Raw genomic sequence first — 23,347 nt, 5'->3', positions numbered from 1 at the left:
CACAATGCCTGTCACGTGCGCGTTACTTAGTTTTATGTTTTTCCTAGTATTTTTGGTGTTTGTTTACATCTGTTTTAGTGTGTGGCCATTTTGTGTTGCGTTCATATGTCTGTCGTTTTCTGGCACTTTTCATCATGTCTCGTTTTACCTCTTAAGTCATGAGATGCATTAGTTGTTTATTTGCTGTTGTATTTAATCTGTTTTAGCGTAATGTAAGCAAAACGCGGGGTTCAGTCTGTGAATAGAGCGGTAACGTTAGCATCTTGTATCATGATCATGATGCGTATGATGCATTCAGGTACCTCCGCGTTTACCGCGCTTTCCTTGCACAACTAGCAAAAAACGCGAAATACAGCTAACTTGATTTTGTAAATAGAAAATGAGTTATATCAATTTATCACTTTACAAACACGTCAAATTTTAGGAGATGACGAATAAACGAGTATGCTCCTTCACGGACAGAATGACCACTTCTATGCTGATTTAAACATTCTAGCATCAAGGCTGAGTGTAGAAATGTCCGATGGTTCTGAACGCAGCGTCGGAATTGCCTGCGGTAGCATTCCTCGCGCGCCACTACAGACGTAAAGTTTAAAACTCGGCTTCTTGTTGGGGAAAATGGGACAATTAGTCTTTATTTCGATTGCAGTTGCAGTTGTAGCGGTGCTGATTGGAGAGAGGATTATCAATATAAGGTAATTTAGGAAGCAAATGAATTAACGTCGTTTTAAGCTTTAACACAGACAGTGTTTACCAACAGTTGCAGTCAATAACCTGTGTTGAAACTGCAGCAAAAGGTACCTCGCCTTCAGAGAGGTCACACTGAATCATCTGCCCAACTGTGTTGCACTGAAAAACCTGGGTGAGCATTTTAAAAATAAAAAGGCAAACACAGACGCTTATTTTAAGAAAGGTTAAAACATTTTCTTAAAAGCAGCGCTAATTGTCCCCCCAGATCACGGAACGGAGGATTTAACGATCCTGGGTCACGGGCTGGCCTTTATCAGCACTGTGAGTATTCAAACTGCAACACAGATGAACTCATTCCGTCTGCTGGTCAAATTCACCATTATTATCTCAGCAAATGAGTGTTGGTAAAACAGTGGTTGCAACAAAGAACGGAGCTGAAAGTCTGCTGTGGGTGTTGATGGTATACTTGCATATAAACTGGCTGTGTTTAAAGTCACAAAAATAAGCATAATTATAATAAAAATAAACCTGCATTGTCTGTGTGAACATGTGAAATAAAAGCATGTATTACAAGAGTTCAGCTCAAAATGCCCACGCCCAAAGACGAATAATAAAATCACCCCTCTGGGCTGAGGTTCATGCACAAAGTCAGAAACATTCTGATGAATTGGGCTCAAAATTTCATTCATTGTTATTCATCTCGATATTTATTTATTACATTTTGAATATTTTCAGGGCCTAAAATATCCTGGAGTGCCATCTGGTGATGTTCCAGGAAAAATCTACACGGTTGATCTCAACGATCCTCTTCTGAGACCAGTGGAGCTACGTATGCCAAGGAACTTTGATCTGGAGTCATTCAACCCTCACGGCATCAGCATATACATCGATCCGAGTGGTAAGCCTAAACCCAGTGCGTCTATGGAAATGGAATACGAGGCTGCAAAAATCGTACTCGAGTATCCCAACGTTACATTAATATTAGTTACATTTTTGCATGTAATTACTTCAGCTTTGAGGATTGACCTGTTTGTTTTCTTGTTGGTCACGTCCCTGCTTTCTCACGTTTGCATCCTAAAAGTTTAGTGAGAACATTTTTTTCTCTTATTTTTCAGATGATGCAGTGTTCCTCTTTGTCGTCAATCATCCTCAACACAAGAGCCAGGTTGAGCTGTTCAAGTATGTGGAGGAAAACCGCTCCCTGATCCATCTGAAAACCATTAAACACGAACTTCTGCACAGGTGAGTCATGAACTCCTGTATTGTCTTATTCTGTCTAAGAGAAACCTTTAGATTGTATTTTGCCTCTGCAGTGTAAACGATATAGTTGCAGTGGGACCTGAGAGTTTCTATGCCACCAATGATCACTACTTCACTAATGAAATCCTCAAAAGTTTGGAGATATATCTGCTTCCGCCTTGGACCAATGTTGTGTACTACAGCCCTAAGGAGGTGAAAGTGGTGTCAGATGGCTATACCTTTGCAAACGGGATCAATGTGTCTCCAGACCAAAAGTAAGAGTGATCTGATGGAGTGTGCACACAGTTATTTGTGTCTGAACTTCCCACATTCATTATTTTCCTCATTTACAGGTATATATATGTAGCAGCTATATTTGACCACCATGTGCATGTGTTGGAGAGAAAGGAAGACAACTCATTGGTTCCTGTGAAGGTAAAAGGAATCAACGTGAATGTTGGGTGGTGCACTTTGTTTACAATGTTGTAGAGAATCAGTTCTTCAGTCAGCTTTAATAATAAAACTCAGATTTAAAATAACCTTTGCACTGAACACCTAAAACCACTTCTGTACAAAGGTGATGAACTGCTCATCTCTCTTACTTATTAAATACAGCACCTTGAACAACCTCAGATTAGAGAAATAAAGATCTAGATGTTGAGCTAACAGCTAGCTACAACCAGTGACTGTAAAAATGATGATCAAGCCCCACCCATAGCTCTTTGTGGAGCTGTTTTGAAGCCAAATGGGCGGTTCCAATTAGGGATGGACAATATATCTGCATCAATACCGGTATCGGCCGATATTAGTCATTTTTTAACATATCAGTATCATTCCAATAAATTAAACCGAGCCAATATTAACAACCAATATTTTTTCCATCTTGTCTCCATTTGTTTGTCTGTTTCAGAGGGTTGGGGGGCGGGATGTGTATTTGTTTAGTCAAGTGAACAGTGAATGAAATCATCTCAGAACCAAATGTGTGTGTGTGTGTGTGTGTGTGTGTGTGTGTGTGTGTGTGTGTGTGTGTGTGTGTGTGTGTGTGTGTGTGTGTGTGTGTGTGTGTGTGTGTGTGTGTGTACATAATACCGTAAATTTGGCTTTAAGAATTTTCATTTGATACAAAATTGCTGACTTTAGAAGTATTGATGTCAGCATATCGGTTATCGGCCATAACAGTGATATTAACATCAGATATCGGTATCGGCCCAAAAATTTCATATCGGTGCATCAGTTCCAATCACAGCCATCCTGGCCGTGTCACACATCTCGTCACACCCAGACAATCCAAATATGGGAAAAGAGGTGGAGCTGAGAGTGGGGCTGTGAGAGTGGGATCAAACGACTGACACCCAAAAACTCTGAGCCAATGTAGCTATGAGCTAACCCGAAGCTACACAGAGCATGGAGCTAACAGGGGTAGCTATGAACAACCTGAGCTTACCCGAAGCTAATGGAGGTTTTCGGGCCTAATTCCTTTAGCCAGAAAAACTCTGTTAGCCACTGCTGAAGGGCAAAACTCGACAAACCTCCCTTCTGTAGCGACAACCTTGCAGCTCTTTGACTGCCTGGAAACTTTAACTAGCCTCGGCCAGCTTACCTAGTTTGAGTCTTGTATCTAGCCAGCCCCACCAATACGTCATATTTCAACCCTTCTTTGACCAAGCAGTGTTGTGTTAAATGCACAAACACACAGAGAACGCAACTTAAGTTCAGATAATCAAAACATCTGTTAACGTGAGTCCCAGGCTGAGGCTCTTGCTGGAGGTGTCATTTGGAATTCTAGGATGTTCAAGGAAGGTCCCGCCTTTCTCACCTCTGATTGGCTGGAAGGGCTCTACCACGATTGGCTGTTTTGTGTAAGAGGAAACTTCACTACAGGTTTTTATGTTTACAGCCAGATGTTGAGGAGTTTTTGAAGAAAATGTGAACTCGTCGCTATAATAAACATCCTTTCCTGTTTAGCAACAAACCAGGTTCAGTTTCTTTCATAAAAGGTCCTGAAAAACATCAAATGTGAACTTGTAATAAATCTGGTTGTATTTTATCACACTGTACACTGACTTTATATCTGTTGGCTCTATTAGGATTATCTCATTACTTCATTATTGAGCTATCCCACTTTAATAGGTTAAAGCTGTTTACAAGTTAGAGCTCATCTCTCATCATCAGATTAAATGTGTATCATTTAATCAAAAATTAAGTTAAAGCTGATTATGATTTAGACCTATTTTTCACCAGTTTGCATTATTCTAGAGAAGAAACAGACCTGATGCACACAGCTGGGCAGAATAGGGCAGTTTTATTAAATGTCATACCCAGGTGAGGCACATATTTTTATCCTATGCACTCTAATGCTTCAGAGCCAAGAGATATAAAGTAAGTCCAACAGTTTGATAAATGCAACAAGATTTAAAATTCACATTTTACATTTTTCAGTTTTTTTTATGAAACAAAATATTTAGCAAACCAGGACAGAATGTTTATTCTAGCGCTAAGTTCACATTTTCTTTACTAAATTCCCCAACACAGCTTTCTGCTGCTGGCAGAAGGACACAGTCAGCACTTAGCGAGGACAGCCAGTTTGCTGTTAAATGAAATAGCCAATTGTAGTAGAGCCGTTACAGCCAATCAGAGACGAGAAAGGCAGGATCTTCCTTGGACATCCTAGAATTCCAAATGACGCTTCCCGGAGCTAGCCGCTAGCGTTAGCTCTGACGCTCATGCTATCTTTCACTCAAAACTAATTATTCATAATTTCATGCATTTAATTACACCTAAATGTGTCACGATGAGAGGTTGGAGGAGGAGGAGTAGGACCCAAAATGCAGATACCCTGAATGACTCGGAGCAGGAGAGGATGTAAAATTAGACATCTTTATTAAGAAAACTAAATGGGGCACAAAACCAAAAATTCCTAGAAGGGCAGAAGCCAAAAAACCTAGCGACCTAAGAGGGGAGGAGGACAAAACAACGCTGACACATACAATGAACCAACACCACACTGAGACGCAAGACAGGGTGAAATACACTGGTGTGTGGGGAGAGAAACCTGGTGAAATCAATTAACTAATCAGGGAGAGGAAATTGAGCTTAAGAGGGGAAAATAACACGACCTAAGAATAAAAACAAAACCTAAAGACAAGAAGAGCAAGATGAATAACTAATGATCTATTAATGTTGAGGTGCAAGGATAAAAAAGCTACACAGAGCAGATGAAGCTCTTGCTTCTTTTTGAATAGATCAGCTGAGACTCACGATGACTCTTGCTGCCATTTCTTGGATTTTAGTAGTTGCGTCAGTTAAGTTAGTATGGTAGTTGGTCGAAGTAATCAGTGTAATCTCAGTAGTGCAACTGCCCAAAGCGTGCGTTTTGTTTACTGGCAGTGCAGGGTGATGTGCTTAAGAGTCCAGAACCCAGGTGTGTCTGTGAATTGGTCAGCCAGCTTTCTACAGCAGCACCTTTGGACATTTAGACCCTTTGAAGGTGATAAATAAAAGTGCATTTATTCATATAATTCTGTCTTTTACTCCTCACCAGTCTGTGGCTGTTGGTTCACTTTGTGACAACATTGAGGTTGAGCCTGAGACTGGTGACCTTTGGATGGGCTGTCACCCCAACGCAAGAAAGATCTTCCTGTTCGACCCCAAAGACCCACCAGGATCAGAGGTTTGACCGTTCCCTGTTATCATGGCCAGCTGTGAAAATACTAAAATAGTAAAAGTAGAAATTTCTCTTTGCTTTATCTGATACGAGGTTGTAACGGTGTACTTCTCCTGACTGTTTTGTTTGGTGAACAGGTCATCCGGATCCAGAACATTCATTCGGACCATCCTGTGGTCACTCAGGTGTATGCAGATGATGGTCAGGTGATCATGGGCTCCTCTGTGGCAGCCCCCTATGGGGGGAAGCTGCTCATTGGCAGTGTGTTCCACAAAGGCTTGTGCTGTGATTTAAAGTAGATTAAAGTGTTTTAGAGTTAATTAGGAATTTCAATCATGGAAACCATGGGGTAGGTTTTCCTCCACTGAACAGACCGCGATGATTTTGATCAAACATCAGCATGGATGATGTAGGAAATGGTTGTGGAGAATAAGGTTTACTATAATTACTGGATCTGAAAACAGAAAATCTCAGGTTAAAGCAATCATTTAGATGTTTTAAACGGGCCGGTATCCAGCACGTTTTGGTTTTAACCCTGCTTCAACACACCTGATTTCTATTAGGTGATTAACAGGCATCTGCAGAGCCTGATGAGCTGCTGCACAGGTGATTGAACCACGAAATCAAGTGTGTCGGAGCAGAGAAACTACTTAAACGTGCTGTACAACGGCCCTCGACATAGATGTAGTTTTGACTTTAGAAGTGTGTGTGTGTGGTGGTGGTGGGGGGGGGGGGGGGGGGGGGAGACACAACCAGCATAAGGACGGGGGGGGGGGGGGGGGGGATTTTAACAGTAATTATACAAAATATATGTCAGGCATGCAGACGTGTTTTTGGACGGTAAAATGAGCAGGGGAGAAAATTTGACTTTGGAAAAAGTGGGTGGGGGGGACATGTCCCCCTCAAAAACTATGTCCATGGCCCTCGAGGCCCAGAATTAAATCGCCCTGAGTTACTTAAGTCATTTAGTTCTAAAAAGGGATGTATTTGCCTCTTCTTCCACAGTCTATGGTGGACTGCCCTGTTGACTGACATCGGTAGACGGGAGTGAGTCCCGTTGTCTGATTGGCCCTAGCGCTGAACAGTTGTGTGCAGTGACAGTTTGATAGAAAACCATAGACTCTGCCCCTACGAGGGATTAGTTTCAATGGTTCATGTCCAAACTATATATATACTGGATGGCTTGCCAGGCTACATCTTACCTGTTAGGGCCGTGATACACTTGCTGTTTGACCTCGCGTTGGCCCAGGCTGCGTCTTTGTTCATATACTTGCGGCTGCACTGCACTGCACGTAGTACTGGAGTGTTCCACTTGGGGCGCACTACACTACTCTGCCCGGACAGAGAGCCGGTGTCGGTACAGTATCTGCTCGGGTGCAAGATCGGCTCGGGGTCCTTCGACTGCCGATGACGTCAAAGTACGGCAAACCCACTCGGACAAAATACACTACACATCTATACTGTTGGAAAGAATTTAGCAGTTTCGTTATTAAAATAATGTTTCTTAAGACGTAAGTTTGTGTTTATAATAGTATTTGTAAAATAAAACACTATATTTGATTCATGTTGAACACCTCTTTGAGCACATCCCTTGAAGGATCATAGGTATTAGCAACACCTGTGGAATTGTATTTGCAGGAAAGAAGTGTGTCCCATTTATTGAAGTATTTGTGTAGCGCCAGTGCCCTATACACTGGCACTACCTGGTAGCTGTTGCGGGTGGTCTTTACGTGTGCTTAAAGAAATGCAGCTTGAGTTTATTTCCGATGATGTTTATTATTTTGTCTGGTTCCAAAATGTCCATGATGATCCATTTACAGCAGTTAAAGTGGGTTTCAGTGCATGCGTTACTTGCCCCAATGACAATCCGCAGAGTCCGTTACACCCAGCCACAGTCCTCGCCACACAGTAAAAAACAGTTTGTCCCATCCAGCCACACCTGAGTCCAATCTGTGTTGGCTTAAGTAGGCTGGTGCTTCCACAAGCAATTAACCAATAATATTAGGCCAAGCCTCCTCTCAAGTGCAAAAAAAAGAAATGACACATATGGCTCCTACACGCCAGCCCCTAATTGCGCATGGCAGAAGACAAAGCAATTACAATAACTTAAAATACAGGAGCCATTATAAAACACAAAAAACACCAATACATAATAAAAAGAAACAAACCAAAAGAGCCGTACTACCTTTTGCAACCTAATCTTCCCCTTCACACACTAAACATAGTTTAGTTACTGGTCTCTCGATAATGTTAGTCTTGGTTTGAAGGCGAACCACTCGAACCAAGCCCTTCTTGTCAGGAAACGTTTTAAGGACTTTCCCTAACACCCATGATCCTCTAGGAGTGGTGTAGTCCATAACTACAACTATGTCTCCCACTTCTAAACCTTTTTTTCTTTTGATCCATTTTGGTTTTCCTGCATTGGTGGCAAGTACTCCCTGATCCATCCCTCTTTTTTCTTTTCATTTTTTTTTGTTTTTCTTCTTTTCTTTTTTCTCTAACAGGTTTCAATGGGGCTACTCTAGTCTTGCCAAATAGAAATGAAACTTGCATCTCTTCTTTGTCATTTTTGAGTCTGAGGTAAGTAGCTGTACTGTACCCATTTTCGCTTGCATCAGAGAAGGGAAGCATTTGTGTGCCGATGTTTTGAAGCACATTTCTCTTATTGCTAGTCCACTGAGTTAAGGTAAAACCTCCCTTGCTGCAGATGGACGTAAGGTCCTTTGCCATGGTGACTGCATCCTTTTCTGGTGGCACACTCTCTAGCTGTGTTGAACACTTCATTACCTTTTTTTCCTCCCTTGACATTTCCTCTTGCCCAATGCAAGATTCCTCCACAAAGTCATGATTGTATTGACTGATGATTAGCAACCGTTCAAGCTTATCCACTGAGGTTTGGTTTACTTGAACCAATGGGTACTGACTTGTTCCACGGTAGACATCTTTGGCTGAACCATTTACAACCCAGCCCAACAAACTTCGAATGGCATAAGGCCCTTCACCCTGACTGTTTATGACCTCCCAAGGTTCTATTAATTTGGAAGCGTTTGTTCCCTTTCCAACTTCCAGTTCTCCGTGAGATAATTTCTTGCTGCCTTGTGCTGCAAGTGTAACATTGGGTTCTTTAGCTGCAGGTTTTAATCCTTGCAAAGTGAGGGACTGGCTTGGTGGAAGAAAGACTCCAGCCTCCGTGTGGTCTAAATCAACTGAGACAGGTACGGACTTCTCCAAATCTGACACCTTTGCAATTTGCTTAAATGACACCTCTGATTCTTGCCGTTGAAGATCTTTTACTTTGGGTTTTGTACCCGTTCTTATGTATGACTCCATGCCATCTGAACACCGGGAGACCGATGCACTACCTTTAGTACTACCCTCTAGCACAGACAGTCTAGCATTAGCAGCAGCAATTTTGGTGCTCATCTCTAATTGTTCCTTTTTCCTTTTAAGCAAATGTTCTTGTTCTTCAATAGCATGCTTCTCCTTTAAAGCTGCAGCACATGCTACTAATGCAGCCTTTTCTGCTTCAGCCTTTAGTCTTGCGGACGATGTGGAAGACTTACTAATTGCAGTAAATAAAGAACCTTTTTTACTCCGTGAGCCTCTTGAATCAACTTCATTTAAACACTGTTCATTTTTCAGTAAGTTGATGTTTTGTCTTAGTTTGCTAAGCTTATTTAGCTTTTTCTTCCTTTCTTCTTCCAAGTTACCAATCTTCATGACCAAAGCTTTGGCTGTTAATTTAACTTCCCTTTTCTCAGCTGATCTATACCCCAAAGCAAAGTTCTGTTCCCCTTGGAGCTCAACACCAACATTTTCCTCTTCTGCCATGACAAGTGGAACGTCTTAAACCTTTGTCCAAACAAAACCCTTAAGAAATTTCACCTTCACAATTCACTGTCTTTATTCTTTAATGGCTAAGCCCAGTGTTCGAGGTTACCTCTTGTGCTTCAATGTACTTTTACCGCACTGTTGCTCCTCCAATGCGATGACGCTCCTTCGATGCGCACCTCTTCAGCGATGAGCTACTCCTTCCACTGCGCGCTGCTGCTCCAGCGATGAAGTTGCCAGACGCCTGCTCCAGTGGCAGGACGCTTGCTGCTCCTTCCGCTGCGCGCCGTCGCTCCAGCGTTGAGGTCGCTCAGTGGATCCAACGCCGAAGTCTCCTGCCCCAATGACAGGATGCCCGCCGCCCCTCTGATGAGCGGTGCTCCGCTGCAAGTCGCTCTTTCTGTCGCGCACCGCTGCTCCAGCGATGAGGTTGCCAGACGCCTGCCCCAGTGGCAGGAAGTTCGCTGCTCCTTCCGCTGCGCGATGCCGCTCCAGCGATGAGGTCACTCAGCGGATCCAACGCTGAAACGTCTGCCCCAGTGGCAGAACGCCCGCCTTTCTTCCGCCGCGTGCCACACCTTTTGCGCTGAGCTGCTCCCTTGATGTGCGCTGGTCTGCCGCCCGCCGCTCCAGCGACGATCCTTCAGATGCGCACCGCTCTCTGACGCGCGCTGACCCTTCAGTGACGAGGCCGCACAGCTGATCCAACGAAGACACCTCTGCCCCAATGACCGAACGCCCGCCGCTGTCTGCTGATGTGCTGCTCGTTCTACGATGAGGGAAGGACAGCCAGATCCCACGCAGAAATGCCTTCTGTCCCAATGACAGCTCGACGCTCCGTGCTTCTTTCAGACGCGCCGTTGAAGCGCGCTGTTCCTCCAGCGATTAGGAAACCGCTGATCCAATTACGTCTCTGCTGCCATGATTGCAGAGGACGTCAAACTTCCTTCGCCGACGGGACAGTTTTTTACCTTGAAATGTAGCGCCAGTGCCCTATACACTGGCACTACCTGGTAGCTGTTGCGGGTGGTCTTTACGTGTGCTTAAAGAAATGCAGCTTGAGTTTATTTCCGATGATGTTTATTATTTTGTCTGGTTCCAAAATGTCCATGATGATCCATTTACAGCAGTTAAAGTGGGTTTCAGTGCATGCGTTACTTGCCCCAATGACAATCCGCAGAGTCCGTTACACCCAGCCACAGTCCTCGCCACACAGTAAAAAACAGTTTGTCCCATCCAGCCACACCTGAGTCCAATCTGTGTTGGCTTAAGTAGGCTGGTGCTTCCACAAGCAATTAACCAATAATATTAGGCCAAGCCTCCTCTCAAGTGCAAAAAAAGAAATGACACATATGGCTCCTACAATTTGTGTTTTGAGTTTTTGACGTCTTGTCCATGCGTAGTTCAGTTACGCTCATAGCTGCTAGCCAAAGCTCTGGAGTTAAAAGTTTTCTGGCTTTACTAAAATACCTGTCTGTACTTATTTGATTGATGGTAGTTTTACTTTCTATTAGACTCCAAATGTAATCATTTGGCACGTTTCTAATTCATAATTTGTAATAATGTAATTGGCGATATTAGCATTAGCATTCCTATGGGTTTTTCCATGTATATTAGCATTGCGCTAACCACTCGCTGCCAAATTGCAGCCTTTGCCATTAGAAAATCTTCTTTTGTCACATCGCAATTTAATTGCACATGCAGTTAATCGTTCAGCCCTATTATACTTGCAGCTCTATGCTAAAAGTGTATTTTCAAAGAGGTAATGATGGATTTCTTTGTAAAAGTTGTCCATCTTTCCAATAGAAAAATTTGCCTGGACCGTCACGTGATAACAACGTTACGTGATTACGTAATTCCGTAAGGTTCATGTTCAGCCAATCAACTACTTAGACGTCATCGGCAGTCGACGGACCCGAGCCGATCTTGCACCCGAGCAGATCTTGTACCGACACCGGGTTTGTGGGGAAAACCAAAATGGTTAATATTTGAGTTCACGACAAAAAGAGACAGCAGCAGTATCGAAGATGGTATGAAAGACCTCTAAACCAGAGACACAGTCGTTTTGTTGACTCCACCTACTGGTTACTCATATATTGCAGTGTTCAGACGTGTCGCATTAATTTCAGGGGTCGCGCACAAACTTCGCTTCAAATCAACGTTAGTAATGCGTGGCAGCTGGTATAAGCATGCATTTGTGTCATCATACAGCAAGTACATCACGGCCCTAACAGGTAGCACTTTGAACAGCCTCACTTTGAAGAGATGTTATGTTTTGGCAGTATTGCCTAGTAGTAACAGCTAGTTGAGGCAGGGCTATTACTAAACATTTGATATTAGAGTTGATTCAAAATGGCAGAAATTCACTTTGGAACCAACTCTGCTTGGATAAGCCAGGTCATCAAACTGAGCTAATCTTTGTTTCTCCAAACTGAGGCCATTCATAGTGCTCTCAAACTGATAAGCTATTAATTGTCCTTAATATTTTCCAAAGACCCCACCTTAAATGATCTGTAGCATCCCTTTAAGGATCCCCCAGGAGACGCTTGAGGAAGATGGTGCTGAAGCAGCATGCTAGTGGTTTAACTCAGGTACCGGCTAATTAGTTACAAATGTCTACAAATGAAATGTTTACAAAACTTAGAAATACTGGAGCTTATTGTGGTTTGATTCTGGCTTGTGTATCATATGAACCCTTCTTTCTGATCTGGTAAAAACAGACTTGTTTTCATGAGGTGTTTTACATTATTTAGTATTACCATAATTGTTTTATCCCTTGTAATTATTTTTAAAACGAAGTGAGTCGTTCTCTGAAAACATGTGGTCAGTGTGCCGATGAGAATAAAAAGGATTTTTGCAGCAAATTTCAAATAAAGGAATCAGGAGTTTCTTGTTGTTTTCCTCCTAAATGAAACATGTGACTGATGAGCTAAAGGCTGGTCAGTGTACATCCAGTTACAAAGTGTTTTTGCTTTCATTTTTAAAAAATGCCTAAAAAATTTTGTTTTTATCATTAGACCACCATAAAACCCGCATGGATATTTTTAGAGCTTACTAAGCTACCACACAATTTCTAGCTGGGCTTTTATAAATTTGTCAAAGTAATGAAAAACTTTGAAAGTAGCAAATATAAATATTATTAATTAACATTTGGAAAAACAGCTATGACGTTTTTTTTAAATTGGAACTGTTCAGGACACTTTTTAAATGGCTTCATTGTGATTTGTTTGATTAGAACCAATCTCTCTTTCTCCATACTGAGGCTGTTTAGACTTATCTAGAACAGTAATTGTTCCTAATATTTGCTCAGAGACTCATTTCAAAAGATCCGTACTATCACTTCACACTGTTCTTTTGTAATATTAATCTTGAATGGGGAGTCATAAGTCACACCCACCTGCTTGTGGTCCATGGGTCACAAATATGAATAAGAGTCAACAAAGCAATAAAAGTTTATTTCTGATCACCTTTGAGACATCCCATGGATTTAAATTTTGATGTCTGTGAATTTGAAGAAAGGACTTATTTTGGACAGGTGGCAAAAGTGACTTTAGGTTTTGTGTGGAAGACGTCGTGGACTACAGCTACTCGTCTCACAAAATTTATGTCATCAAACCGCAGAGGAAAAGGAAAAATGGCTGTGAGTTTGGCGAGCTTTGCACCTTTCTTCCAAAATGACAGAAGGAGCATTAAATGACTAAATCTGGCCATGTGGAAAGTGTCAGCCAAGCTGGTAGACGTTCTGATGTGACGTCATGTGTGACTTCAGATTTGTAGTCTATGAATTTTTACAAGTAAATAAATCTTGAATGATGTGGTGGACATAGTTGAAACACACACACTTTTATCATTTAAATTAAAGTACAGCATGTGATTTTCAGGTCCCTTACACCATGTTTTCCTCCAGCCCATGACTGAAAAAAAAGATGCAATAAAAATCAAATAAAAAAAATGAAAGAGGCGTTAAAAGTTAGATTTTCTTTGGTCTGCTTTACTTTATACCCTGAATATCACATATGCTTCCATTTAAATTGGGCGTTTCACATTCCTGTCACATGATGTGAGCAGACGAGGAACGATATCTTGAGGGGGACACATTTCGACACAACACGGGTGTGTTCGCGCATTTAGGAGCAGTTTATCGTGGTTCCAAACATGGCTGCCATGCAGAAACTTCTGATATCTGCTCTTGTGGCTGCTCTGGCTGTGTTTGTTGGACATGCGTTTCTCAAAGTCAAGAAAGTTTCTGCTTTTAAAGGGCTGGAAACGTCGAAGTGAAGATAAAAGTTTAGCTTTGAAACGTGCTGCTTTCTTCTTGAAACCTTTTGAAGTGCTAAGCTAAAAAATAAACAAGCTTAACAGTTTGTTCTGCTGTTTCCGTCTTTGCAGAAAGCTGCTTCTTGTCAACAGAGAACTGCCAATGAAACCCCTCAACTGTCATTATTTAAAGAATATCGGTAATGCATTTACCTTTCCTCAAGCTAGAACGAAGTTTGCATTAACATAACATGACTGGCAGGGTAGGGTAGCCAAAGCCTGTTCTCTAGTGAGAGTAGCTTTACTTTCTGTTTTACTCAAGTAGAAGTAAAAAAGTATTCATCAAAAATAAGTCAGGTAAGATTTTTAAAAAGATTCCTCAAGCACTGAGTCACTGATCATCACAGCTGATGTAATCTGTTAAAGTTAAATTGACCCACGTGACCTTAAGCAGGCCCACCAGGTTTAAATCAGACTGTAGTGTGTGTGTGTGTGTGTGTGTGTGTGTGTGTGTGTGTGTGTGTGTGTGTGTGTGTGTGTGTGTGTGTGTGGCATTCCTGGTTGAAACATGCTTGATCTGAGCCATGGTTAAAGGATTTACCAGAATACGGATTATTAATCTGCAAATCTGCTCATTTAGGGAAAGTGGTTAACTCCTTTGGCTTCTGCTGTAGATGACACACCTCTTGCATTTCGGAGCAGAACCCTGTAGACGGACGACAAGCTGAGCCATGGCTATGGTGGAGTCTCACCACCGTCGTAAAACCCAAATCTAAACTAAAACGGTCTGAAGTGCCCAAATGTAAATGACTCAGTTGTTCAATTAAAACTGCAATCACAAATCTTCATTCAGTAAAGTAACTAGAGGTGGTAGAGTAACTAGACTGTACTCAAGTAAGAGTAGCAATACTCAAGTAAAAATGTAAAGTATAATGCATTAAAACTACTTGTAATGGTAAGAGTTTTTCTCTTAATTACTCGAGTAAATGTGAATGAGTAAATGTAACTAAATACCCACCTCTGTGTGAGGGTATATGAAAAGTCTGAAGTCCAAGTGTCGAGGACAAAAGTCTGTAAGGAGTTGTAAAAGGTTTCCTCTTACCCTTTCTCCAGAGTTTGGAGCAGAAGACATCACCATACTTAGAGATGGACGGGCCTTCTTAAGCACGGTATGTGTTTGGTAATAAAACCACATCGCCATCACTCAAGTCTTAAATCACTCATTTAATCAGTCGGTGATGATTAGTCTTCATTTTTTCAGCTGATTCGGTTTGGATCTGAAAATGACCAAAAGATGAACTCAAAAGAATTTAAATGTTATGAAAATATCCGTCATTCCCTCAGGGACTAAAGTATCCTGGAATGCCGTCATTCTCTGACGAGCCGGGGAAGATGTATGTTTTGGATCTGCTGCACCCAAAGCCAGCCCCAGTGGAGCTGAAAATCAAAGGCGAGCTGGACCTCCATGCATTCAACCCACATGGAATCAGTGTGTACACAGATGAAGCAGGTGAAGCCCGCTTTTCTTTCACAATCTCAAACCGGTTAACGCGGGGTAACTTATCCTGATGTGGGTGTGCTGGGACATAATATTACCTCTAAATGTTTATTTTTAGTTGGTGGGGGGGGGGGGGGGGGGGGGGGGTCAGTCAGTCAAAATTAATTATTTTACAACAAATTTCTATTTGCAAATAACCCAATAATGAATAAAATGGAGATCGCGTTAACTCTAAAACGGGAGATACATCATTTTTACTTTGAAGCTGTAAAATTACAAGTAAGGTATAAAAAATGTTTCAAATGAGTGGAAAGTTGTCGCTGATATGAATTTTATCTACGTGTTTTTCCAAAGATTAAAATTGATCCCAGTTTAATATTATTTTTAAAATCTTTATATTATATAGATATGAGATTTGGAAAAAAAAACAGCTAACTAAATACTCTTTATAAAGTATGACTCTTCCATCTTTTTAAATAGTTATGAATGCATTTGGCATTATTTCTTGACTTTGTCTCTAGTGGAGTGTACAGATTATTAACAGTAGAGTTTGTCTTGGGTTAACCAGGGAAACCGCACGCCTTTGCACGTTCTATATAAAAATTTAGCATTACATTAAAAAGTATTTCAGAAGAAAGAGGGACTAACATTTTGTTTTTGCCAATGATAAACTAAAAATATATTTCCAATACCATAACACCAGTAAACAATAATGTACAGGAGCCTTTTTTTTTTAATTGCAAATTTTTTCCGCTTATCCGGAGTCAAGGCCCAGACTTCCCTCTCCCCAGCCACCTGGGCCAGCTCTTCCGGAGGAATCCCAAGGTGTTCCTTGGCCAGATGGGAGACATAGTCCCACCGTGTCCTCCTGGGTCTCCCTTTAGACCTCCTCCCGGTTGGACGTGCCCGGAAAACCTCACCAGGGTGGCGTCCTAATCAGATGTCTGAGCCACGTCAACTGGCTCCTCTCGGCGTGAAGGAGCAGCAGATCTACTCTGAGCCCCTCCACGATGGCTGAGCTTCTCACCCTATCTCTAAGGGAGAGCCCAGCCACCCTGCGGAGAAAACTCATTTTGGCCGTTTGTATCCGTGATCTCATTATTTCGATCATCACCCAAAGCTCGTGACCATAGGTGAGGGAAGGAACGTAGATCGACCGGTACAATGATGAAGCCAACAGGACCACATCATCTGCAAAAAGCAGAGACCTGATCCTCGGGTTCCCCACAACACCTTTAAAGAATCTTGTACAGGAACCAAATACTGTTCCCTTCAGTAAAACAGTGCATGTTTAATGTATTATTGATCAAGTAAAAATAGAAATCAGCTATTTAATTAGGTATTTTTGGGCCCTGTCAGTACATTTGACCTTTGTCTTAAAGACATGTCTTTCCAAGTTTTCTGTCTGTTATCACACTGAGGAAATGACTCATCTCTTTGCAGACGACTCAGTATATGTGTTTGTTGTTAACCACCCCAACTCCAAAAGCCAGGTTGAGATATTTCGTTTTGTTGAGGATGAGACGCTCGTACATCTAAAGACCATCACACATCCTCTACTGCACAGGTATAAAACATCCTCACAGACCTTTTACCCTTTAAAGGACCTGTTTTCTTAACTTTGTCTCCTCATTGCTTTTATTTATTTTTTTGCAGTGTAAATGATATTGTTGCTGTTGGACCGGAGCACTTTTACGCCACCAATGACCACTACTTCCACTCAGAAACGCCCCACTTCCTGACCGTTATTTTGGGCCTGCCCTTGTGTGATGTGGTTTACTACAGCCCAGAGGAAGTGAGGGTGGCAGCCGATGGCATTCAGTCCGGAAACGGGATAAACATATCCCCCGATAAACGGTGAACCTACAGTTTGTTTCCACAGTGGCTGATAATGCTCCTCGTGTGTTTACTTAAGACAGTTCAGTTTATAAAGCACCAAGGCACTTTACAAAGTAAAGGTTCCAGCTGAACCTGCGACATAATGCATGGAGTTCAACTCTTGATTTTAACCTGAGGAACGCCAGCAGATTGCATTGTGTCACTGACTTGCAGCATTCACGGTGTTGTCAGTGACTTGAGCAGTCCCTCTCCCCCTCCCTTTGCTGTGAACGTTTCCACAGGAACACGTCGTATTGCAAAATCTTATCAAAATAAAATACAACTTGTTTGTTTTAAAGGTTTATTTACGTTTCGGATATCCTGGACCATGATGTAGATGTTTTTGAGAGACAAGATGGAGAGCATTTGTTGTTTATTAAGGTAACCCAGTTTTTCTTTATTTTTAACCTAAAATCTAAAATATCTTCTCTTACATGTCTCAACATTTAGATGGTTTATCACAACTACTTGTTACGTTTGTATGAATGGGGTGACGGTGGCACAGGAGTTAAGCGCTCGCCCCGTAAACAGAAAGTTGCAGGTTTGAGCCCCGCTCAATTTGTCGCTGCCATTGTGTCCTTGGGCAATACACTTAACCCACCTTGCCTGCTGGTGGTGGTCGGAGGGACCGGTGGCACCAGTGCTCGGCAGCCTCGCCTCTGTCAGTGCACCCCAGGGCAGCTGTGGCTACATCGTAGCTCATCCCCACCAGTGTGAATGTGTGTGTGAATGACTGATTGTGTTGTAAAGCGCCTTGGGGGGTTCCAGGACTCTAGAAGGTGCTATATCAAATACAGGCCATTTAAATGGTTAACTGGTATTTTAGACTTGTTGCCTACTCCCTATCCTACTTTATGAATGAGCTATTCTTCTGTTGGGCATCTCTTTCTGCTGCCACGATAAAGATTCTTCTTCACATCCCTTATTCGATCTTTTGATTTTCCATTTGAAAAGAACATTGGTTTCACGTGCTTTGGTTTATTTTTGTTTGTTCAGAGGACAGATCATTCTTATCAAGTAATCTGTTGTTCATCAAGTAATCTGTTGTTGTTGAACAGTCTGTAGCAGTTGGATCACTCTGTGATAACATCGAGGTGGACCACGTGACGGGCGACTTGTGGCTCGGTTGTCACCCAAATCCCTTAAAACTGATCAACTTTGATCCAAAAGATCCACCTGGCTCTGAGGTTTGTGTCCTTTTATTATTTAAAATGCACAACTGTGTCAGTATGTATAATAGTTTAAAAAACATTTCCTGCAGGTCCTCCGGATCAAGAACATTCACTCCGACCAGCCGGTAGTGACCCTGGAGTATGGCAACGACGGCCATGAACTTATGGCCTCCACTGTAGCAGCTCGTTACGACGGAAAGTTGCTTATTGGCACAGTATTTCATAAAGCTCTTTCCTGTGTGTTGAAATAAACATTATCACTGAATCCACCTTCTTGACTGCCTGATTACTGCAATGTTGTAACAGTCTGCACAGGTATCACTTTAAAATATACACTTTCTAGTTCCCTTTGGGGGAAAGGAGAGTTTACTTACCCACTTTAGATAATATTTGAGAAAATGTTGCAATAAAAATTACAGCAGTTGACAACAGTTACACCCATTAAAAAAACAATACTGGTGACGGTTTAAAGCTATTCCATCCACGGTGGTCTTAGTTCAAACACCACTGGGCTTTCCCAGTTCAAACTGGGCATCTAAGTCATGACTTGAAAATAAAAACAAGTTCAGTTGCTTGTGTTTGGACTTTGAGTTCACAATTTTGATTAAAAAAAATTGTGTCAAACGTGAGGAAAATTGGGCAAGGCATCGTGGGCACAGACCTCCACAGATCCACTTCTTCATCCCTTGGTTGTAATTTAAAAAACACCAGTGTGTGATTAACTTTTTGCCATGCCTTTTGATTTTTTTGTATTCAATCTTTAAAACCGCAGTAGCAAATCTGAAAAACAAGCTAGTTTTTAAACGCAAACACATTAACGGAACTATCAACCCTCCCGTTGGTTAACATCCCCAAGGCCACGTCCACCGGAACCCACATCGGCAGACTCAACGTGCTGGTGCTGAGCACCAGTCACCATGTTCTACGTCCAAACGTCTTGTTCTCAACTTCAAATGGAGATTTTCTTTTTGGGACTCCGGTAGTTTATCCTAAAGTTGAAGTGGTAAGTAACAGCTGGCCGTTTCTCCTGATGTTGTGCAGAGAACCTCACACCAATGGTGTTCTGTTGCTAAATATGCAAGTGTGTAATGAACGAAGGACCCAGGGAAGTGCAGTGGTTTACTGAGACAGACAACCAGGTGGTCCAATCGAGCCGTATAGTATTGAGGTCTATAGACTCCCCCCTCTCCCAATCTCCACATTATCTATAATGTTTTATGCTAGCTTGTTTTGCAGATTCGCCATTGTAGCTTTACATTTTGGTTCCATCTTGATAATGGGCCAAAGAAACTAAGAGCCAAATTCTCAGTTCTTGCCTTGTTGGAGGTAAAAGTGCCACTCATCCATTTTCATTTTTTTCCAAAGAGAAGTTGGCCTCTGTGACCTTGGATATTGTAAACCTCGATTCTCCTCTCCTGGAGTGTGGCACTTTCTCAGTTTCATCAGGGTTTGGTACAGCGTTGGTGGTGCCGTCTGAGTCAAAAGACCAATTGCTAGCATGATTAGATTTCTCACGCAATTCAGGTTTTAAAACGTTTTCTTCTCCCGGAAAACACTCGTCTTCTTGTTCGCTAATGTCCATCGCTGGTGCCACAGGTATTTCACTGAAACTGAAGTTGCGCCTGTGCAGTGGGGAGTGATCCAAAGTCTCAATGGTGTTGGCCAAGATATCGCTGCAGCTCTTTGAGCGGGCAAAGTGGATGTTTTCAATTGGCTTCCTTCTCCTTTCCGTCAGTCCAATCTTTTTGATGACTGTGCTGTAGTCCTCATTCTCCTCAGAGCGGAAGTTGAAGATGTCAACAACAGTTGGTTTGGCATCTTGGTTCTTCTTCTCTACCTTAGGTTCTGGTGTTATGTCGTGGTGGTGGTGGTGGTGGTGGTGTCTATGCCACTGTTGTCTTTTCTTCTTCAGCACTTTATGAGCCTCCACCACCATGTGGACGTTCCAGCTGAAGAACAGGGATAGCCAGGCCAGTCCCATGTAGATCCACAGCTCTGCTGACACTCTGTAGAGGCTGGGATATTGAATATCAGGATTCACACCTGAAACGAGTTGAAGTTCAGGACCACACTTCTTATGAACCTGCGTTTATCACCGTGAGAACAACTCCTACCTGCAACATAATCTCCAAAGCCGACCGTTGTGAGGGTGATGAAGGAGAAGTAGATGCCTTCCAAGTAACTCCATCCTTCCACGGACATGAAAACAAATGGAGGGATCACCAAGTGGAAGAGCAACCCCCATAAGAGAAACAAGGCAGTGCAGGTAACCTGGACCTTTTTCTGAAATGCAGAGACAACGTGTCGTTCATTTGGGCACTCAGTTTTGCTTTTAGTACAAAACCAGAGAGGTGCTTACCACTGAAACGCCTTTTCGAATCAGAACTTGTGACAGACGTTTAGCCCGATCACCAAAGAACGAGCCCAGCGTGCTAATCCACACCAGACAGAGGGGGATCCCACACAGACCGTACAGGATGCAGAACACACGACCACTGTTTGTCTTTGGAGCCACATTACCATAACCTAAAGATTTACAAGATAACGGGTAGAATGTTTCTATGAGATAAACAATTCATACGTCAACCCGATGTTCTGTGGTTGGGAAACAAATAATGACGAATATTCTAGCAATGACCTCAACTGCATGTACAGCACTTGCACATATAGCAAGTTATATTCCAATAAAGGCCTAAAAGTGTTCCTCGCAGTCTGAAACCAGATACAATAACCACTGTGAAAACTAATCACTGTGGTAGCATGCTGTACTCTACTTTAGCACTTGAGAAAATGGTCACGTTGTTGTTGATAAAATAAAAATTGGTTATGTGAGCACATGTGATGATGGAACATAAGACAAGACAGATACTAGTCCTTTGTTTACCAGTAAAGCACGCAGTATTATTACCACAACAAAGCGGCCCTTGGAAGCCTGACGTATTAAATACCAGTCCGATTGTTTATAGACTGGTGTAACTAAAACAGCTATCTAATTCTTGGAAACATTTTATTATAGATTAAAGTAACAAAATATAATTGGCACGCATGTCTTGCAGAGTTTAGATCTTCCACAAGGAGGCAGAAGACTTGCAGAAATCAGTAAAGCCAAAGAGAGGAGAGCACTAATCCTTTTAAAGACACAGACGTCCAAGACATTTGTGTGGCAAACGTGACACATTTGGCTTTAAATGGCTGATATTACCTATTGTGGTGACAATGGTGGCAGCAAAAATGACAGAGTTTCTCCAGTCCCAGGAGTTGCGGTGATTGTCCCCTGTGATGGCCACGCCTTGGCCAGCAGCCTCTGATGCTATCTGGAGGGTCACAAATACAGTAAATGTCTTAACAAATGGCTCTTACAAACTACCATCTGCTGGTATGCTTCCAGTAACCGGAAGTGGGTTAAACATTACAGATACAGGTAGACGCACCTTGTGCAAACGTGCCCATGCTTGTAGTTGCATGTTAATGATGACTGGTTGGTATTTAACACTCACTCTTAGTGATGTAGATTAATATGAATGTTGTCTAAAGAGGAAGAACTGCATGTTCCTTTAACAGTTTCTGTTTTCAACCAGAAAAAAAAACCGTGCCAGGACACGAACAACAGCTCTTTCATAAAAGCTGCAATTAAAGCAGAAGTTTTTTTAATCCCACACTTTCACGAGTCTTCAAAGTAAACAAAACCTCCAAAAACAGGTTTCTAGTCGCTAACACTAACGCGTTTAACATTCCTACCTTCAGGATCTCATCGAGGTCCTCTTTTGTCAAGCAGGCATGCTTTGCCAAGATGTTTTCCTGCTGTTGGATATATCTGTCCCTGGCTGATTTCCAGTTAGGCTCTTCGAGGATCTGGAAAATTGCGGCTCCGATCGACAGGTAGAAAATGATGCACGAAGTCAGAAAAGGACCTTTATCGGCCATATTAAAGCCATAACTTCATTCTCCACAAGGCGAGCGACTCATTCCCACACACGCGTGTGCGCGCATGCACGCACGCACGCACACATGCTGTTTTTTTTCCCTGCGGGCTGAGCATAATGAGCTGCATGACTGCCCTCTCACAGCAGACACGCACAACTGCACTGGTGGCTTCACCAGGCTGCAAAACCTCTTCAGTTTGTAAGATTACATTTGAAATTCAGCTATTTATTAAAACTGCCCAAATAAGACTTATAAAATACTTTTATTCCGAGGAAGAAGAGAAAAAACATCTCTAGTAAAAATGTTTCCAGATTCTTTTGGTTTATTTCACACAAAGGGTTGAAATAAAAAGTCTTTGAGAACAACTAAACCCGCAACAATTGTGGTCAGAGATCTTGAAATACCTGTTTCAAGTCTGGGCCATGAACACTTAACAGGCTTTGTGTGAATGCTGGCCTTCACTTTGTTTCTCAGTAAAGAAAAATCCTTCCACAGTCAGACCATGTGGAGCAGTTTTTCCTACGCCGTGGGTGTGTTTTATTGCCTGTGGGAGGACTGGAAACTACCACAGGAAGTGTAAACTAGCACGAGGCCAAGGTTACTTTAAAATACAAAAAATGTATTCCTGGAGAACAATAAATGAATGCTTACTTCCAAGTATCTATCTGCACTGCTGAGAATTAAAATGAATACACCACAATGAGTTCACAACCGCACCCTGTCTGTCTATCTGTCTACAGTGGGGCAAAAAAGTATTTAGTCAGCCACCAATTGTGCAAGTTCTCCCACTTAAAATGATGACAGAGGTCAGTAATTTACATCATAGGTACACTTCAACTGTGAGAGACAGAATGTAGAAAAAAAAATCCATGAATTCACATGGCAGGATTTTTAAAGAATTTATTTGTAAATCAGGGTGGAAAATAAGTATTTGGTCAATAACACAAATTCAACTCAATACTTTGTAACATAACCTTTGTTGGCAATAACAGAGGTCAAATGATTACTGTAGGTCTTTACCAGGTTTGCACACACAGTAGCTGGTATTTTGGCCCATTCCTCCATGCAGATCTTCTCGAGAGCAGTGATGTTTTGGGGCTGTCGCCGAGCAACACGGACTTTCAACTCCCTCCACAGATTTTCTATGGGGTTGAGGTCTGGAGACTGGCTAAGCCACTCCAGGACTTTCAAATG

The 23,347-nt window shown here is 42.2% G+C and overlaps 3 protein-coding genes across 5 annotated transcripts; 2 read left to right on the top strand and 1 right to left on the bottom strand.

Annotated features, from left to right (window-relative positions):
* The first annotated feature begins 509 nt into the window (after positions 1-509).
* LOC107378667 (serum paraoxonase/arylesterase 2) lies at positions 510-6,041 on the top strand. Its single transcript, XM_015948993.3, has 9 exons — positions 510-695; positions 792-862; positions 956-1,011; positions 1,426-1,588; positions 1,806-1,932; positions 2,004-2,204; positions 2,283-2,364; positions 5,471-5,599; positions 5,731-6,041. Exons 1-9 carry the CDS (start codon positions 619-621, stop codon positions 5,890-5,892), a joined length of 1,068 nt encoding a protein of 355 aa, XP_015804479.3. The 5' UTR covers positions 510-618; the 3' UTR covers positions 5,893-6,041.
* LOC107378669 (serum paraoxonase/arylesterase 2) lies at positions 5,784-18,498 on the top strand. Of its 3 annotated transcripts, none has more exons than XM_070551752.1 (9): positions 5,784-5,799; positions 13,814-13,881; positions 14,795-14,850; positions 15,026-15,191; positions 16,623-16,746; positions 16,836-17,036; positions 17,357-17,438; positions 18,116-18,244; positions 18,319-18,498. In XM_070551752.1, the coding sequence occupies exons 1-9, from the start codon at positions 5,789-5,791 to the stop codon at positions 18,478-18,480; spliced, it is 999 nt and encodes a 332-aa protein (XP_070407853.1). In that variant the 5' UTR covers positions 5,784-5,788; the 3' UTR covers positions 18,481-18,498. The 3 variants fall into 3 exon arrangements, with proteins under 3 accessions (XP_070407853.1, XP_015804482.3, XP_070407852.1); XM_015948996.3 differs by lacking the exon at positions 5,784-5,799 and adding an exon at positions 13,505-13,662; XM_070551751.1 differs by lacking the exon at positions 5,784-5,799 and adding an exon at positions 13,505-13,666 and having other exon boundaries at positions 13,818-13,881.
* An 837-nt stretch (positions 18,499-19,335) lies between these two features.
* Positions 19,336-22,248, bottom strand: LOC107378668 (potassium channel subfamily K member 5). Its single transcript, XM_015948995.3, has 5 exons — positions 21,968-22,248; positions 21,432-21,543; positions 20,589-20,755; positions 20,344-20,512; positions 19,336-20,272 (listed from the first exon to the last, which is right to left on the bottom strand). Exons 1-5 carry the CDS (start codon positions 22,151-22,153, stop codon positions 19,569-19,571), a joined length of 1,338 nt encoding a protein of 445 aa, XP_015804481.2. The 5' UTR covers positions 22,154-22,248; the 3' UTR covers positions 19,336-19,568.
* Positions 22,249-23,347: the final 1,099 nt, after the last annotated feature.

This window comes from Nothobranchius furzeri, chromosome 5 (genome assembly GCF_043380555.1).
Source record: "Nothobranchius furzeri strain GRZ-AD chromosome 5, NfurGRZ-RIMD1, whole genome shotgun sequence".
Classification (NCBI taxonomy): domain Eukaryota; kingdom Metazoa; phylum Chordata; class Actinopteri; order Cyprinodontiformes; family Nothobranchiidae; genus Nothobranchius; species Nothobranchius furzeri.
Note: the sequence above shows the minus strand (reverse complement) of the source record. Positions and strands in the feature narration are given on the sequence as shown.

Coding starts and splice junctions, on each gene's coding strand:
- LOC107378668 (XM_015948995.3), bottom strand. CDS start 22,153: ATGGCCGATAAAGGTCCTTTTCTGACTTCGTGCATCATTTTCTACCTG. Junction 20,756..21,431: donor CACCATTGTCACCACAATAG/GTAATATCAGCC, acceptor GTAAATCTTTAG/GTTATGGTAATGTGGCTCCA. Junction 20,513..20,588: donor TTCGAAAAGGCGTTTCAGTG/GTAAGCACCTCT, acceptor TCTGCATTTCAG/AAAAAGGTCCAGGTTACCTG.
- LOC107378669 (XM_015948996.3), top strand. CDS start 13,580: ATGGCTGCCATGCAGAAACTTCTGATATCTGCTCTTGTGGCTGCTCTG. Junction 13,663..13,813: donor CATGCGTTTCTCAAAGTCAA/GAAAGTTTCTGC, acceptor CCGTCTTTGCAG/AAAGCTGCTTCTTGTCAACA. Junction 16,747..16,835: donor ACACATCCTCTACTGCACAG/GTATAAAACATC, acceptor ATTTTTTTGCAG/TGTAAATGATATTGTTGCTG.
- LOC107378667 (XM_015948993.3), top strand. CDS start 619: ATGGGACAATTAGTCTTTATTTCGATTGCAGTTGCAGTTGTAGCGGTG. Junction 1,589..1,805: donor CATATACATCGATCCGAGTG/GTAAGCCTAAAC, acceptor CTTATTTTTCAG/ATGATGCAGTGTTCCTCTTT. Junction 2,365..5,470: donor ACTCATTGGTTCCTGTGAAG/GTAAAAGGAATC, acceptor ACTCCTCACCAG/TCTGTGGCTGTTGGTTCACT.